This window comes from Lissotriton vulgaris, chromosome 7, assembly GCF_964263255.1.
Source record: "Lissotriton vulgaris chromosome 7, aLisVul1.2, whole genome shotgun sequence".
Taxonomy (NCBI): Eukaryota; Metazoa; Chordata; class Amphibia; order Caudata; family Salamandridae; genus Lissotriton; species Lissotriton vulgaris.
The window spans coordinates 1,022,314,129-1,022,329,329 of record NC_141695.1 but is presented as its reverse complement, the minus strand read 5'-3'; the positions used below and the strand labels follow the sequence as shown (position 1 = coordinate 1,022,329,329).

The window sequence follows — 15,201 nt, the reverse complement described above, 5'->3', positions numbered from 1 at the left end:
ATTCTTTAACTGCATATGTTTTTTAATATTGTCTTTAACATTTTGCTTAGAACGCCAAACTGAGTGGGGAAATAATTCACGGTGCCTGAAGCTGTGAAAGAAACTAATGATACGTCAAAGTTTTTTTTAAAACAAGATATTAGTTTGTATTTCATGAAATTAAGAGTCAAAATGTATTGCTGGCTAAGGTTTACCTTTTATGATCAAGTAAGATTATACTTTTATTTTTTATAAATTGTATAGGTCTTTTCAACGGCAGCTGATGGACAGACTCAGGTTGAGATTAAGGTCTGTCAGGGAGAACGTGAAATGGCTGGGGACAACAAAATTCTTGGACAGTTTACATTGGTAGGTGGAAACTGATTTGCATTGAAATATTCATTTGTTTTTTTACATTATTAAAATGGCAGATGTTCAGTGGGTGCCAAGACATACATTGCAATTACTTTTTTTTGAAAATGAGAAACTGTATACATCGTGCCACTCCTACACGTATGTTTTTACTACATAGGTAATCTGCTTTCTTCTACTTATTTCTCGCTGGACTAACAAATATCACCATCTATTTATTCACATTTTGTTCTTGTTAATTTCTTCGACATAAACCAACCTCAGGATATACATCAGCAACGTGGTATGATACATCAGGCCCATACCACACTAGGGTGAGGAAGATTTAACAAGATAGTGGAGAGAGCAAAATACTTAAGGATAACCTTTGGAGACTGAGGGCAAAATACATTTAACTGGGTGGCACAGTGGGGTGATCAGGCGGGCGTGCTTGGGATGGGGTCTGAGAGAGGGCTGGGCTGAAATCGATGGATTACATATGCCTGGAAGTGGGTCATACATGAGAAGAAGTGTCATTGTGTATTAAATGGCTAGGAGTGATAGGCCTGGCTAGACATTTATTACTAGGGTACTTCAGGGCAAAGAAAAGGGGAACTTCGGGAGGAGGCGGTGCATGGTCAGTCCCCGATAATTGTGACATCCGTTCGTCTCAGAGTGGTGCTATGTGGTGGCGGCTTAGGGAGACCCCTTAAATCCTCCCTATGCATCACCTTTGCCTCCGCCCAACGCGCAACTTTGGCTCTCTGGTGCTCACCGATGGGGAGCGTTGCAGTCTTCTAGCACATAGTTACGTGGTGTTTTGCCAAGGTGAGGGCTACTTCAGTAAAAAGGTTTGCCGTCCTATATTACTTATGGCACATGTAGATATCCAGTGCTCCTCTTTACAGGTGTCTAGGAAAAGGTGGCCTGTGGTGGAAGAGATAGTAGAAAATACATTTTGCCAGTATGGGGTGAGTTTTGCAGTACCGTAGATCATGACTAAGGTCTTCCACAGGGAGCTAGACACCGGGCACGTGGAACTGATGAGGTAGAATCTCTGAGGCAAGATATGTGCCCTGCACAACATACAAAATTAAAGGAGTTGTAATTTGGCATTACAGGAGATTTTATGCAGACATGTTAGAGCTCTCAACCATTCTTCATATAGGGCCTAACCAAATTCTGCCTCCCAGGTGTTGCAGAGTGGCTGCAGGGGGAATTGGGGGTGTGTAACCATGGACCTCGTGAACCAAGTAATTAACCTCCTGACATTACCTATGATATGTAGGTTGCCCCAGTATTGGAACTTTCATAGATTCCCATGCTTTTGTATCATTCCCCGTCGTCGAAATGGGAGTCTCGGTAATTAAATAACATAGCAGTAGGTACAAAAGAGAATGAAAAAGGCCTAGGCCTCATTCCCTTTTGTAGCATATCTGCCTCTTTTTGTAAAAGAGACCAAACTAAGCATCAGCCAATCAGAAGAGCCTCACCCATAGAACCCTCCTGAAAGAAAACTCAGAGCCTCAGATTTTCTACCGCACGTTGTGCTTGGGGAGTCTCCTTTGAGCTCTGCTCAATCTCTACTTTTTCAGAAGTTTTTCTTCTGGATTTCTTTTCAAAATTGTTAGCTGTCCCTTCCAGGATGTCTGATAAGGAAAAGAAGGCCCTTTTCAAGCCATGCTCCACCTGTGGCAAGAAAAGATTATTTGTGAGGATAAGCATAAAGATTGCATCTACTGCCTCTATCCTGATCATAAGGCTGCGGACTGCAAGATCTGCCGAACCTTTTCAACTAAGACCTTCCGGGATTGTGAGGGTAGGCTTCTTACCTGGCTCCAGAAGTTGAAGTCCAGAAAAGACACAGTCTCCGGTGACAGTGAGGACTCTTCATCAGCGTCAGCAACTAGGTCAGTCAAAAGGGGTAGGGGTTCCCCTTCTCCTTCTGTGGAGCATCCTTCTAAGGCCTCAAAAAAGACCCCCAGAGAGTCTGAGAGCCAAGGTCCAGAATAATCTCCTTGCCATGGTGAAAAGGAGAGGGTAGGACCATCTACGCCTTCGGGGATGAAGACTGATCCAGCCTTCAAAAAAACCCTCTACTCAGTCTTCTGGATAGCCTGACAGAAGTTTCAAGTCGTCGACGATGAAGGCGTCGTCGACGAAGGCTCCATTGACTAAGGAATTGAAGCCTAAGCTTAAAATGGTACTGTCGACGGGCTCGTCCACTGGACAATCGACGTCGACTGGATCGTTGACTGAGTCGTCGACGGCAGTGAATGCGAGGTCGATTAAGAGGACGTCGACAGCGAGGTCGACAATGGCGACGACTGCAGCGACGACGGTGTCGTCGTTGAGGGCTTCGACGACAACATTGACAACGGTAGGAGCGTCGATGGTCTCGTGGTCAAGTGTTCTTTCGTCGACGCCGCCTATTCCGTCGTCGTCGACGGCAGTATTATCAGCACCATTGTCGACGGGATTGTCTACTATTTTGTCGTCGGAGAAAAAAATTACGATGTCTATGATGAGAATTACACCGGACATGACATCTCCTAGGAGAGTTACCCCCTTGCCTCCAGCTCTGCTTTTAGAGGAGGATGAGGATGAATCCGAGGTTGACTATCAGGACTCATATGGTTATGCAAACAGTCCATCCCAGCTGCTGGATAAATGTCAAGAGACGGATTCTGACTGAGAGTACAATCAGGAATGTGGTTAACATCATTCTGCCCAGCCACAACAGTACTCGAGACAAGACATGGTTTCTGTACCATCATCTTTCTAGCAGTACCTTCAAAACATGCTGCAGGATTACAAGTCTAGATTTTCACATCCTGCTGCTGTTCCGACTGAGCAAGCCATGCCTGTCCCTGCGGCGCCAGCAATGGCTGCTCCTGAATTGCCGGCCCAGGTGTCATCTCGGCCACAGACACCGGTTCCAGAGGAGCCTATAATACCATTGGACACCCATGATGATTCCTCGGATGAGGATCAAAACTTTGACAGGTCTGGTCAAGGTGTAGAATGGGATGAATGTCATCCCAGACCCAGCATCTCCATGTCCGGATCCGGTGGACTCCCCGCCAGCGGATATAGGGGGGTTTCATAAGCTAATGGTGAGAGCGGCTGGCAGATTCAAACTACCAATGCCTTCTGTTGCCACCGAATGTTTCTTATGATTTTAAAGAACCTTATAAGAAGACAACAAGATCTATCCCTACTGTCCAGCCTCTTTGGGAGGAAGGCCTTAAGGCAATGAAAAATCCAGCGACGGTGGTCCCTGTACTACCGCGCCTCGACAAAAAATACAAAGCGCCTGAGGCTGGTCCGGCGTCTTTAACGGGGCACCCAAGACCGGACTCTGTAATTTCACAAGCGACACAAAGGAAGTCATGCAACCCCTCAGCTTCTTTGACAACTCCTACAGATAAGGAGGGCAGGAGGTTAGACCACTCCGGGAAGAGGTTCTCTTCAATGGCGAGTCTTCTAGTGCGGGCAGCAAATGCCTTGGCGATATTGGGCAGATACGATCGCCAACTATGGTGTGATGTTTCGCCATACTTGGATCAAATTCCTCCAGAGTCAAAGACTGAAGCTAAAAAGATTTTTCAAGAAGGGGAAGCAACATCAATGGAAATCATAGACTGTGCCATGGATATTGCCACAACAGCTTTTCGTTCTTTGGCTGGCGCCACAGTCCTTCGTCTCCAGGGATGGCTTAAGGTGACTTGGTTCAGACCTGAAATCCAGAATAAGATCCTGTATCTACCTTTTGATGGAGAGGCATTATTTGGAAAATTGATAGATGACACTCTCCAAGATATTTAAAAGGATACTGAGAGTGCTAAGTCTCTAGGTACGCTTCAGGACCGTAAAGTTCCTTTTAGAGGTTCCAGAGGCAAAAGCACTACCTACAGTGGCTCTTATCAAGCAGCAAAGGTATTCCTCCATATGGCTCAGATTTGCAACAGTACCGCCAACCTGATCAGCAAAGGCAAGGCCAGTCCTCGGATTTCTCAATACCTAATAACGGAGGGAAGCAGGCTCGCCAAGTACATGAAACGTCCAAGAGACAATAGCGGCCTCCTGGCTCTTCCTACTGTGCCCACCTCTGCAAGATCATCAGTAGCAGGCAGGGTGTCACAATACCTTCAGAATTGGTCCAAGATAACATCAGACTGATGGGTGCTAAACATCATTCGGAAGGGCCATACTTTGGAATTCACGCAAATCAGACCATCCAAGCCCCCTGCTGCCATTCCATCAAAACATCTGCGTCTTCTGCGGCTCGAAGTTCATCAGATGCTCCTGAAAGGTGCTATAGAGCCGGTCCCCTCCGCCCAAAGAGAAGGATTCTATTCCAGGTTCTTACTGGTAAGGAAGACGCAAGAGAAATGGCACCCCATTTTAGATCTTAGGGAGCTCAACACTTCTCTCATCTCCCTGTCTTTCCAGATGGTCTCTTTTCAAGACCTTCTACGTCTCATCAATCCAGGGGATTTCATGGCCACGCTCAATCTCGAAGATGCGTACTTTCATGTGCCGATTCACCCAGCACACGGAAGGTTTCTAAGATTACAGTAGCCAAGAGCCGCTTTCAATTCAGGGTTTTACCCTTTGGTCTTTGCTCCGCCCCGAGAATCTTCACAAAGCTGCTGGCACCAGTAGCAGCGTTTCTACGGAAGAATCACTTTCAGGTCCTTACCTGGACCATTGGTTGCTGAAAGCTCTGTCCAGGGTGGCCTCTAAGGAAGCGGTCGATGCATGTACAAACCTGTTTCTGAATTTAGGCCTCACTTTAAACAAGGAGAAGTCATCTCTGGTCCCGTCCAGAACAGCACGCTTACTGGGAGCCATCTTGGACGCAAATCTCAAGAAAGCTTTCCCAACCTTAGAGAGGCAGGAAAAACTGCAGACCATGGCGCTAAACTTACAAAGAAGGAGGTGTCTTTCAGTACGCCGCTACAAATCTCTTCTGGGGGTAATTTCTTCATGCATTCCTCTAATTCCACACTGCAGATTGAGGATGCGTCCTCTTCAGGAGCAACTGGACATCCAATGGAAACAGATTCACAGGTCGTTCGACGACAAGGTGACCATCACCTCGGCAATGAAAAAAGCGGCCTTGTAGTGGACAAAGCAGGAAATTTGTCCCAAGCGATCTGTCTCCTCGGGTGGTGACGACGGATGCGTCGTTGGATGGTTGGGGAGCAGCACTGCAGGACCTGCATGTCAGTGGACATTGGTCTCCTCAGAACCGTCTGCTCCACATCAATCTCCTGGAGCTCAGGGCAATCAAACTGGCTCTTCAAGCTTTTCTCCCTCGCCTAAGAGGTTCAAAGATTCTCTTCTGGACGGACAACACCACGGCCATGCATTACGTAAATAAGGAAGGGGAACCAGGTCTCTCACGTTGTCTCAGGTAGCTCAAGAAATCTGGGAATGGGCGATCCTTCACGGGATTTCACTGCAGGCAGAACACCTGCCAGGGATTTTAAACGAGAATGCCGACAGACTAAGCTGGTTATCCTCGGTCAGTCACGAGTGGGGACTGAACCAGCGAGTTCTGGACGAGGTCTTCCAACAGTGGGGCAAACCTGCAATAGATCTATTTGCCACACCGACCAACAAGAAATGCCAGTCTTAAGCAAGCAGCCTTCACCACCGAGGATCATTGGGGAAGGCACTTTCGATAGCCTGGTCAGGGACATTTGTCTACGCCTTCCCCCCCATTCCACTGATCCCGAGGGCTATCAGGAAGAGCAAAGTAGAGCCATGCAAGATGATCTTGATAGCCCCTGCTTGGCCCCGACCGTTCTGGTTCAAGGAACTCCATCTGTTGTCGCTGGCTCCTCCTCTTCCCTTGCGAACCATTCCAGACCTTCTCACAATGCCCGAGGGGCATATTTGGCATCCGGATCCAGAGTCATTCCATCTGACAGCATGGCTCCTGAGCAACGAGAATTTATGAACCTTCCCATCTCAAATGAAATTAAAGAGGTTCTCTCCCAGGTTAGAGCCCCTTCCACGAACAAGACTTACTGTCTCAAATGGAAGAGATTTTGCATTTGGTGCAGGAAAGAGGGTGTTGACCCTTTTTCTTCACAACCTCATCAACTTCTGCCTTATCTTTTGTCCTTTGCTAAGACTGGGCTGGCCCATTCATCCATAAAAGTTCATTTGGCAGCGATTTCTAGGTACAGACGTTCGGAGTCTGGACCTTCTCTTTGGTCTTCCAGGATAATTAAACAGTTTCTCAAAGGATTGTTCCATGTCTATCCCCCAGTGAGGCCTCCGCCTCGTACTTGGCAATTGAATTTGGTCCTCAGTCAGCTCATGAAGGGCCCATTTGAACCAATACATCCATCAGACATGAAATTCCTTTTATGGGAATTGGCTCTCCTTCTTGCCCTTACATCAGCAAGACACATTAGGGAATTGTAGGCTCTCACAATCCAAGAGCTGTTTCTCCAATTCAAAAGGAATACAGTAATCTTGAGAACTAACGCAAAGTTCATACCCAAGGTTCCCTCGGACTTCCACTTAAATGAGCCAGTTATTCTTGAAGCTTTCTTTTCTCACACTGCTACACCAGCGGAGAGGTCAATGCATTCTCTGGATGTACAACGGTGCTTACAATTTTATTTGGATGGCACCAAGAGATTCCATAAATCCTCCCAATCCATTGCTTTTGGTGGTCCTTGCAAGGGACTCCCTCTTTCAAAACAAGGTATTGCGAGGTGGATTACAAGTGCCATTCTACATTGCCATACTGCAGAGGGGAAGCCGCTGACCAGCAAGGTTAGTGCGCATTCCACAAGATCGGTGGCTTCTTCAACAGCTCTCTTTGCGGGAGTGCACATCAAAGACATTTGCAGAGCTGCGACTTGGAGCAGCGTGCACACCTATACAAAGCATTACTGCTTGGAATCCTTGCAACAGGAGGACACGGCCGTGGGCCAGGCGGCCCTGAGGAACCTCTTCCACTAATTGGTGATCTTTCCTTTCTATCCCACCTTCCTTTTATTCTGCACATTTTGGTTCTATGAAAGTTACCAATACTGGGGAACCACTGTTACAGGTAAGTAACTTGTTTTCTTATCTATTAAGGTGTTTGGAGGCGGTTTGGAGCTATCAACCTGCCACCGGTCTCTTCGGAGGTCACTGAGAAGGTCCTAGCTCAGGAACTGCTCCACCCGTGCCTCAGAGGGTACAAGTCGGCTGTTAGTGTATAAAGAGTTGATAAGTTAGCCTGGTCCCAAGCTCAGAGGTCCTGCAACAATGGAGACCTTAGTCCACAAAGGAGGTTCAGTAAGGGAAACAGGTGGAATATGGGTGCGGGGGCCCATGGGTAGGCTCGCAATCCCTCTGGAGACAGTGGAGTACCACCTGTACCAGCCACAGGGTACAATTACATAAAGAATCCCTAGAAGAGAACTTTCTATTTGAAACCCTTAGTAGCTCACAAAGGTCCACTCACACTCTCCCTATGGCATGATGAGACATGCAGACGATATATTCAAAGACCATGTTCGTGCTCTAATTCTCGCCCCCTGGATAGACCAAAAGTACAAGCCTATCCCATCCGATCCAGTTTTTATTAAAGGTCCGTTACCACTGGACTCTTTAGTAGTCTCTACTGCCTGTAAACGTGCCGATTCCCAATCTTCAGGGTTCGCCCCCCCCTCCTCCAGACAAAGAGTCCAAACTGATATACTCCTCCGATAAAAGGGTAGCCTCCTTAGCAGCACATCACTGGCGTATTGCCAACACACAGGCCCTTCTAGCCAGGTATGATAGGACACACAGGGACAAGATGGAGCAATTGCTCGAATTTCTACCAGATGAGCATAAGTCTAAAGCTCAAGACCTAGTACAATAAAGAAAGCTCATCTCAAATTCATCAATTAGGTGTGCTCTAGATGCTGCTGACACTCCAGCTAGAGCAATCAATACTAGTGTATTAAGGAGGCATGCATGATTAAGGATCTCTGGATTGAAACCTGGAGTCCAGCAATCCATTTTGAATACACCATTTGATAAACAGCATTTCTTTGGACCTGAAGTAGATACGTCCTTTAAAAAGATAAAGGATACGGAAGTGGCTAAAGCAATGGGAGCCCTACAGTCTCCTAATTGTGGCTCCTTTTGTTGCTCATTCTATCGTAGGGGTCCTAGACCATCTTTTCTGACACTACTGATGCACCCTACAAGGGCAACAATCAATACTCCACCAGAGGCTTCTTTAGAGGGGGGGTACAGAGGTAACAATGGCAAGGGTAGAGTTAGAGGTTCTACAACACGGACCTCCCCCTCTCCTAACAAACAGGGACATGCCTACGCTTCCCCACGATCATTTAACACCTGTCGGGGATGTCTTATACAATTCCTCCCCATCTGGCAGTCGATAACTACAGACAAATAGGTGCTAGGAATTATCCAACGTTATTGCCTGGAGCTTACCAACAATCCTCCAAACATTCCACCACGTTCTCACAAAATGTCACCAGAACATTTATGTCTACTTAAGAAAGAAGTCCAGTCTCTCCTCTCCAAAGGAGCCATAGTACCTGTGCCGTTACAACATCGAGGAACAGGTGTGTACTCCCTGTACTTTCTCATCCCCAAAGAGGACCGATTCCTGAGACCTATTCTAGACCTCAGAGACCTAAACCTCTACATACTGTCAGAGCATTTTCAGATGGGGACACTTCAACAAGTGCTCCCACTTTTACAACAGGGCGATTTTATGTCTACTCTAGACTTAAAAGACCCTTATTTCCACATTCCAATTCATCCTGCTCACTGTAGCGGGTCAACATTTACCAATTCAAAGTACTCCCATTTGGAGTCACTGCTGCACCCAGGGTATTGACCAAATGTCTGGCAGTAGTCGCAGCACATCCAAGAAGACCGCACATCCATTTCTTCCCATACCTGGATGACTTGCTCATCAAAGCCAGCAATTACGAAATGTCTCCAACACACTTGAACCACTAATTACTTCACTGTTGGAAGCTGGCTCTGTATATACTACACTGGTTAGAGGTGGCAGACCCGAGAGCAGAGGACGGGCCGGGACCAGGGTTCGATTCCCGGCGCGGCAGGTTTCTGGACCAGGGTCAGCGGACTCGATAATTCTCTTGCCTTGGTGCCCACTCTGATCAGCGATCACACTCGGCAACTCTGGGCATTAGCTTGCCTCATCTTCACTAACGGCCCCACCAGACCGCAGGGGATGCCTGGTCTCACCCTGGAGATACCCATTAAGGGACCATCTCTCAGGGAAGCCAGGAAGGGTTTCGCAGCGGTCGAAGCGCCTTGGGACCCTCCGGGTAAGTAGTGCGCTATATAAATGCCTATACATACATTTACCAAAGTGAGGTAGAGTGTTTACAGAGTCCAGTGGAACCCCATCGGTTGGAAGAGGTAAAGTTAGATAGCATCTCACTCTCTATTAACCCTTTCGATGCTCATGACGAGCTCAGCTCGTCATGATGCACAGTTGAGCTGTGCTGATGACGAGCTGAGCTCGTCATGAATGAAGCAAAGTCACACTTTCCAGCACAGGAGGGGGAAAACGCCTAGCAGCCAAGGTGTTAATGGTAGCGTGGTCGAGCAGTAAGGCAGTATCAGAGGACGGTGTTAAGTATTTGTTGTACACTCAGTCAGCAAATGAGTTCACACACTCGGACTGAACTTCAGACAAATTGTTTTTGTTTAAAATATTCTAGTTATTTTATTTTCTAGAACCAAGTAAGCCTGGCACAGGAAAGCGATAAGTACTTTGCAGTAAATATACAGTTGTAATCTAGTTTGGATTTGTAATAGTAAAAGCACTTTGTTTTGACTTATAGTATGGTTTCAGAGAAATGCAATACTTTGTGAATACAATACATAGACTTGAATGGGCTTTTCAGTAAAATTACAGGTAAGTTACTTTTTAGATTACTTTTCGTACTCACAGCAGTATACCTGGATACTACTCTGGGTCATTTCCTGCAAACAGGTAAGTAAAATGGTTTTTGTTCGTGCAATTTTAAAGAATTTCTTTAGGTTTTCAAACTACACACGTAGAAATTTTTCACAGAAAAACAATCAATGTTATCCTACGGAGAAAAATAGTGTTGTCGGTTTTGAGGTAAGTATTTGGTAATGGGAGTTGAGGTTCCGGGGGCAGACTCTGGTCCCCCACGGTCAAGGATGTACTCTTGTTACACCCTCAGCAGCACTAGGGCAGCCGATTGCTGAGGCTCAATGGGGATAGGGGCCCTACGGTTGGTAGCTGCTGACTAGCAGGCCACTTGGTTGTGGGAGCAAAGCTCCTGGACTGTAGCTCAAGGCAAATGGGGAAAGAAAGTTGCACCAAAGGTGCACCCTCTGCGGCACTAGGGTGGCCAGGTGCTGTTTTGACGTTGGGCGTCTTGTTGTTTTCATTAGGGAACCTCCAGTTTGCAAAGGCACTGCAGGCTTGGGGACGAAGGTCTTTTGGGTGTGACCACCACTTTGAGAGGTAAGTTGGGAAGTTAGGGGTTGGTTAGGCACTGTCTGTTTGGCACCCAAGGCTGGGGACGCAGGGGTGCCTTTTGGGGTCGGATCTTCGTACCAGCTCCTGGTCGCAGTTGGGGGGGGGGGGGGGGACTGTCTGGATTTAGGCTGCAGGCATCGGCTGGAGGCTTGAGGTAGGTCAGGGTTTGCCAGATCTCGGGTCAGGATTGCCAGGCTGACCTCCTCGTGGTGTTTGCCCGCTCGGGCCGTGGACGGCGGGTGCAGAGTGGTGCAGATTTGTGGTTTTCAAATCCGGTGTTCACAGGAATCAGTCTTTGGGGTTGAAGGCAGGCCGGTCCTCTAGGATTTCCGAGGTTGCTGGCTGCAGGACACACTGGGATTTCACAGGAGCAGGTGCACAGCTGTTTGTTCCTTCTTTTTCTTCTTCTTGTAGTTTCGTCTGAGGAAGCAAGGTTCAGGGGTGCCCCTAGATACTAGATTTAGGGGCGTTACCGGTAGGTAAAAGGTAGGGACCAATGGGTCCCTTCCTTGGGGTGGGTACACCCCCTATTATGCCAGCCTCCAGTGGGAGGGGGGAATGAGCCTGTCCCTGGTTGGTTGTGTCCTCCCATCTACATGATGGCGGGGACGCAGTTGAGCCTCACCTCACCTCCCCCACCTGAGGGGTGGAGTTGTCAGGTGGGCACACCTCTCTTCCTCACTTGTTTTTCCTGCCGGTTCTGCAGCCCAAAGTGGGGGTCAGAACCAGTGGGGACCAGTTGCCGAAGGCAGCAAGTGCTTTGGGAAAGCTCACAAAGGCGGCAAGCCTTTGAAGCTTCCCCTTCATGAACCCTGCCCATCCTGGGGGAGGAGGCTTGGCACCTAGTCCTAGGATGTGCATGGTTTCAGGCCCCAGAGAGCAGCAGGCTCTTGACCCAGGGGTCCAGAAACATGTTTGGTGGTGGCAGCTGAAAGCAGCCACTCAGCCTGGACACTGGTGGTATGTTTTCAGATGGCATCTGTAAGAAGCCCTCTGTGTGTATTTTGCATTGAATCCCACACTGGCATCTGTGTGGGTTTAATGTGCTGAGAAGTGTGATAGCAAACTTCTCAGTTTTCAGTGTAGCCATTATGGCGCCGTGGAGTTCGCAATGACAAACTCTCAGCACCATATACTCTTAATGGCAGCACTGCACTTACAATGTCTAAGAATGGACTTAGACACTGTAGGGGTACTAGGCTCATGCACCTGTACCCTCGCCACTGTTATGGTGCACCCAGCTAGAGAGGTGACTGACCTATGCCAGGGCAGTGGGTTGTAGGCAGGGCACACAGATGTGTGCCATGTCGACTCTTCACTGTTATGCACCAAAACAGGCAGCCTGCAAAGGCAGTGTGTGTTTGTAAAGGTACAGGGTCTGTAAGGGTGGCACAATTAATGCTGCAGCCCTAGAGTTCTTCCCTGGTCACAGTGCCCTGGGTACCTGTAGTATCATTTACCAGGGGCTGGCCTGTGGCAAGAGATACCAATTGGGTTAGTTTTGGGGAAGAACACAGGCCCTGGGAACCTGATTGGCAGGGACCCAGGGTACATCAAGCCAAAATGCATCAGAAGTCTAGCAAAAAGGGGGTGGGGTGGGGGGGAGGGGGGTTACTGCAACAGAAACCCACTATCCTACATTCACCAACTAGGGTTTACAGTAATTGTTTTAGTCTCATCTACAGCCTTCCAACACACACACTTATCTGGGAGCCACAAGAGATGCTCAGAAAGCTCTAGCATCTCCCAAATCAGCCAGGATTCATAATATTCAGCCCATTATCATTCAATTTTAGCCCAACCAGTCATTACCAGGGAAAGTATTCATGCAACTGCTAGGAATGATGGCATCTTTCATTTAAATTGTTCCCGCAAGACTTTACATGCATCCCCTTCAAGAATGCTTAGCAAGTCAGTGGAACCAATCACTGGGTCAGTTGACCAATCTAGTGTTGGTAGATGGCTTCACTCATCGCTCTCTGCTGTGGTGGAACATACAAAATGTATTTAAAGGGTTCCCCTTTCTCTACCCTGTTCCACAGACAGTGCTAACAGCAGACGCATCGCTCAATGGTTGGTGCTCTCGCCTACAAACTCTCCCAATCTAGGAACTGTAAACTCTAAAGTACTAGAGCCTCCACATCCATCACCTAGAGCTACTAGCAGTGTTTCTAGTGCTCAAAGCCTCTCAAACTCACCTAATAGGCAAAACTGTCGTAGTCCGCCCAAACATGACCACTATATAATATATACAAAAACTGGGGGGTGGGGGGGGGGGGGGGGGGCTGGGACACTCTCTCCAACTGTGATGCCTAGCACAAGCCATTTGGAAATGGGCCATACATCACAAAATCTGTGTCGTACCAGAACATCTTCAAGGAATACACAATCAAATTGCAGACCATCTCAGCAGACAGAGACTGCAAATCCATGAGTGGGAACTTCATCCCTAGATTCTTCTTCCCTACTTTCAGAAATGGGGATTTCCTCAGATAGACCTATTGGCCACAGCTCAAAATGCCCAAGCTTCGCCTCCAGGTACCAACACCCGCTCTCCCAAGACAATGCCCTATGGATGATCTGGTCAGGGATATTTGCCTACGCTTTCCCGCCTCTCCCACTCATTCCACTGGTAGTTCGGAAGCTTTGAAATATCCCTAACACTAATTCTCATAGCTCCCACATGAGCACGTCAACCCTGGTTTACCACCCTGCAAGAGTTCTCAATAGTTCCACACCATAAGCTGCATCTCAACACCAGTCTCCTAACTCAGAGCCATTGAGGAATTAGACATCCAAATCCCAATGAACTCAACAGGTCGATTTGGCTCCTGAAGTCAGAGTTTGGTTATTTACAGTTACCACCAGACTATGAATATCCTAAAAGAAGCTAGGAAACCTACTACTAGAGCATGTTATGCAGCAAAATGGAAAAGATTTGTTATATACTGTAACCATATCAATCCCCTTGATGCTTCAGTGCAAAACATCATCTGTCATCTTTTACACTTACAGCAATCTGGATTGGCCTACACATCCATTTGATTGCATTTAGTAGCAGTAGCTGCATACTTACAAAACAGAAAATTCTTCTCTTTATTCAGGGTACCAGTGATTAAAGCTTTTATGGAAGGAATAAAAAGAGCAATACCACCAAGAGCACCACCTGTTCCAGTATGGAACTTGAACATAATCCTTACCAGGCTAATGGGCCCACCTTTTGAACCAATGCACAAGTGTCAACTATAATTTCTCTCATGGAAAGTTGCTTTCCTTATCGCAATCACTTCCTTAAGGAGAGTTGGTGAACCCCAGGCTCTAACTTTACAAGAACCTTTCTTTAAACGTCACCAAGACAAAGTGGTTCTTCGAAACCAATCCCAAATTTCTTCCTAAAGTAGTTTCTGCTTTTCACATCAATCTATCAGTTGAGTTACTAGTGTTCTTTCCTCAACCTGATTCTGTAGCGGAACAAGCTCTACATACACTAGATGTTAGAAGAGCTCTACTATATTATGTGAAAAGAACAAAAGACTTAGTTGCGTTTTCACCACCACACATAAATAATCACATTTCTAAATCCGGTATTGCAAGATAGACCATGAAATGTATCCAAACGAGAAGTGAAAGCGAAAAGAATCTTGACAATACCCCCTAGAGGGCATTCCACTTGCAAAATAGGGGTTACTATGGCTTTCTTAGGGAATATTCCCCTACCTGACATCTGTAAGGCAGCAACATGGTCTACATGGCACACATTCACCAAACACTATTGTGTAGCTGTCTTAGCGAGGCAACAAGCTAATGTAGGCCAGGCAGTACTTAAAACACTTTTTCAAACAGCTGCAACAGCTACAGGTTAGCCAAAGCTTTGGGAGTTTCTGCTGTATAGTCTATTGCAAAGCATGTGATCTACAACTCACATGCTTCGAACAGATAATGTTACTTACCCTTTAAGCATCTGTTCTTTGCATGTAGAGCTGTAAATGTACATGCCCCCACCCGCCTCCCCAGGCACCAATACCTGTTGCAGTGCTTTCCTACTTTACATACATACGCATGGACATCTCTATTCTACCTTTACTAACTCCATTCTCACCATCTGCAGGAAAACAATCTAACAATGGAGTTGATGCCCATGCGCAAGATCACGGAAAGGAGTCGTCACCTACCTCGTGACTAAAAAGACTTTCCTCGAAGGAAAATAAAATTGAAAACATCCAGACCCAACACTAGATGGCAGGAGTATTAGTGGGCATTGGTCTACCGTGCCCCTGGTCACCCTGAATGAAGTGACCCAGACTCTGTCCCAAAGTTCAGGTTCGTCTCATCTCCAATCCAGG

General features: G+C 47.1%; 2 protein-coding genes across 2 annotated transcripts in view; both read left to right on the top strand.

Moving 5' to 3' along the window:
- HSPA9 (heat shock protein family A (Hsp70) member 9) overlaps positions 1-15,201 on the top strand; it is a 373,785-nt gene that overhangs the window by 190,667 nt on the left and 167,917 nt on the right. Inside the window, exon 12 of the mRNA XM_086931445.1 lies at positions 244-352. Coding sequence (XP_086787571.1) covers positions 244-352 — 109 coding nt within the window. The remainder of the gene's footprint in view (positions 1-243; positions 353-15,201) is intronic.
- The window catches only part of LOC147702867 (uncharacterized), a 34,626-nt gene continuing 31,721 nt past the window's right edge, over positions 12,297-15,201 (top strand). Inside the window, exon 1 of the mRNA XM_086931446.1 lies at positions 12,297-12,678. The gene's annotated coding sequence lies outside the window, so the exon portion shown is untranslated. The remainder of the gene's footprint in view (positions 12,679-15,201) is intronic.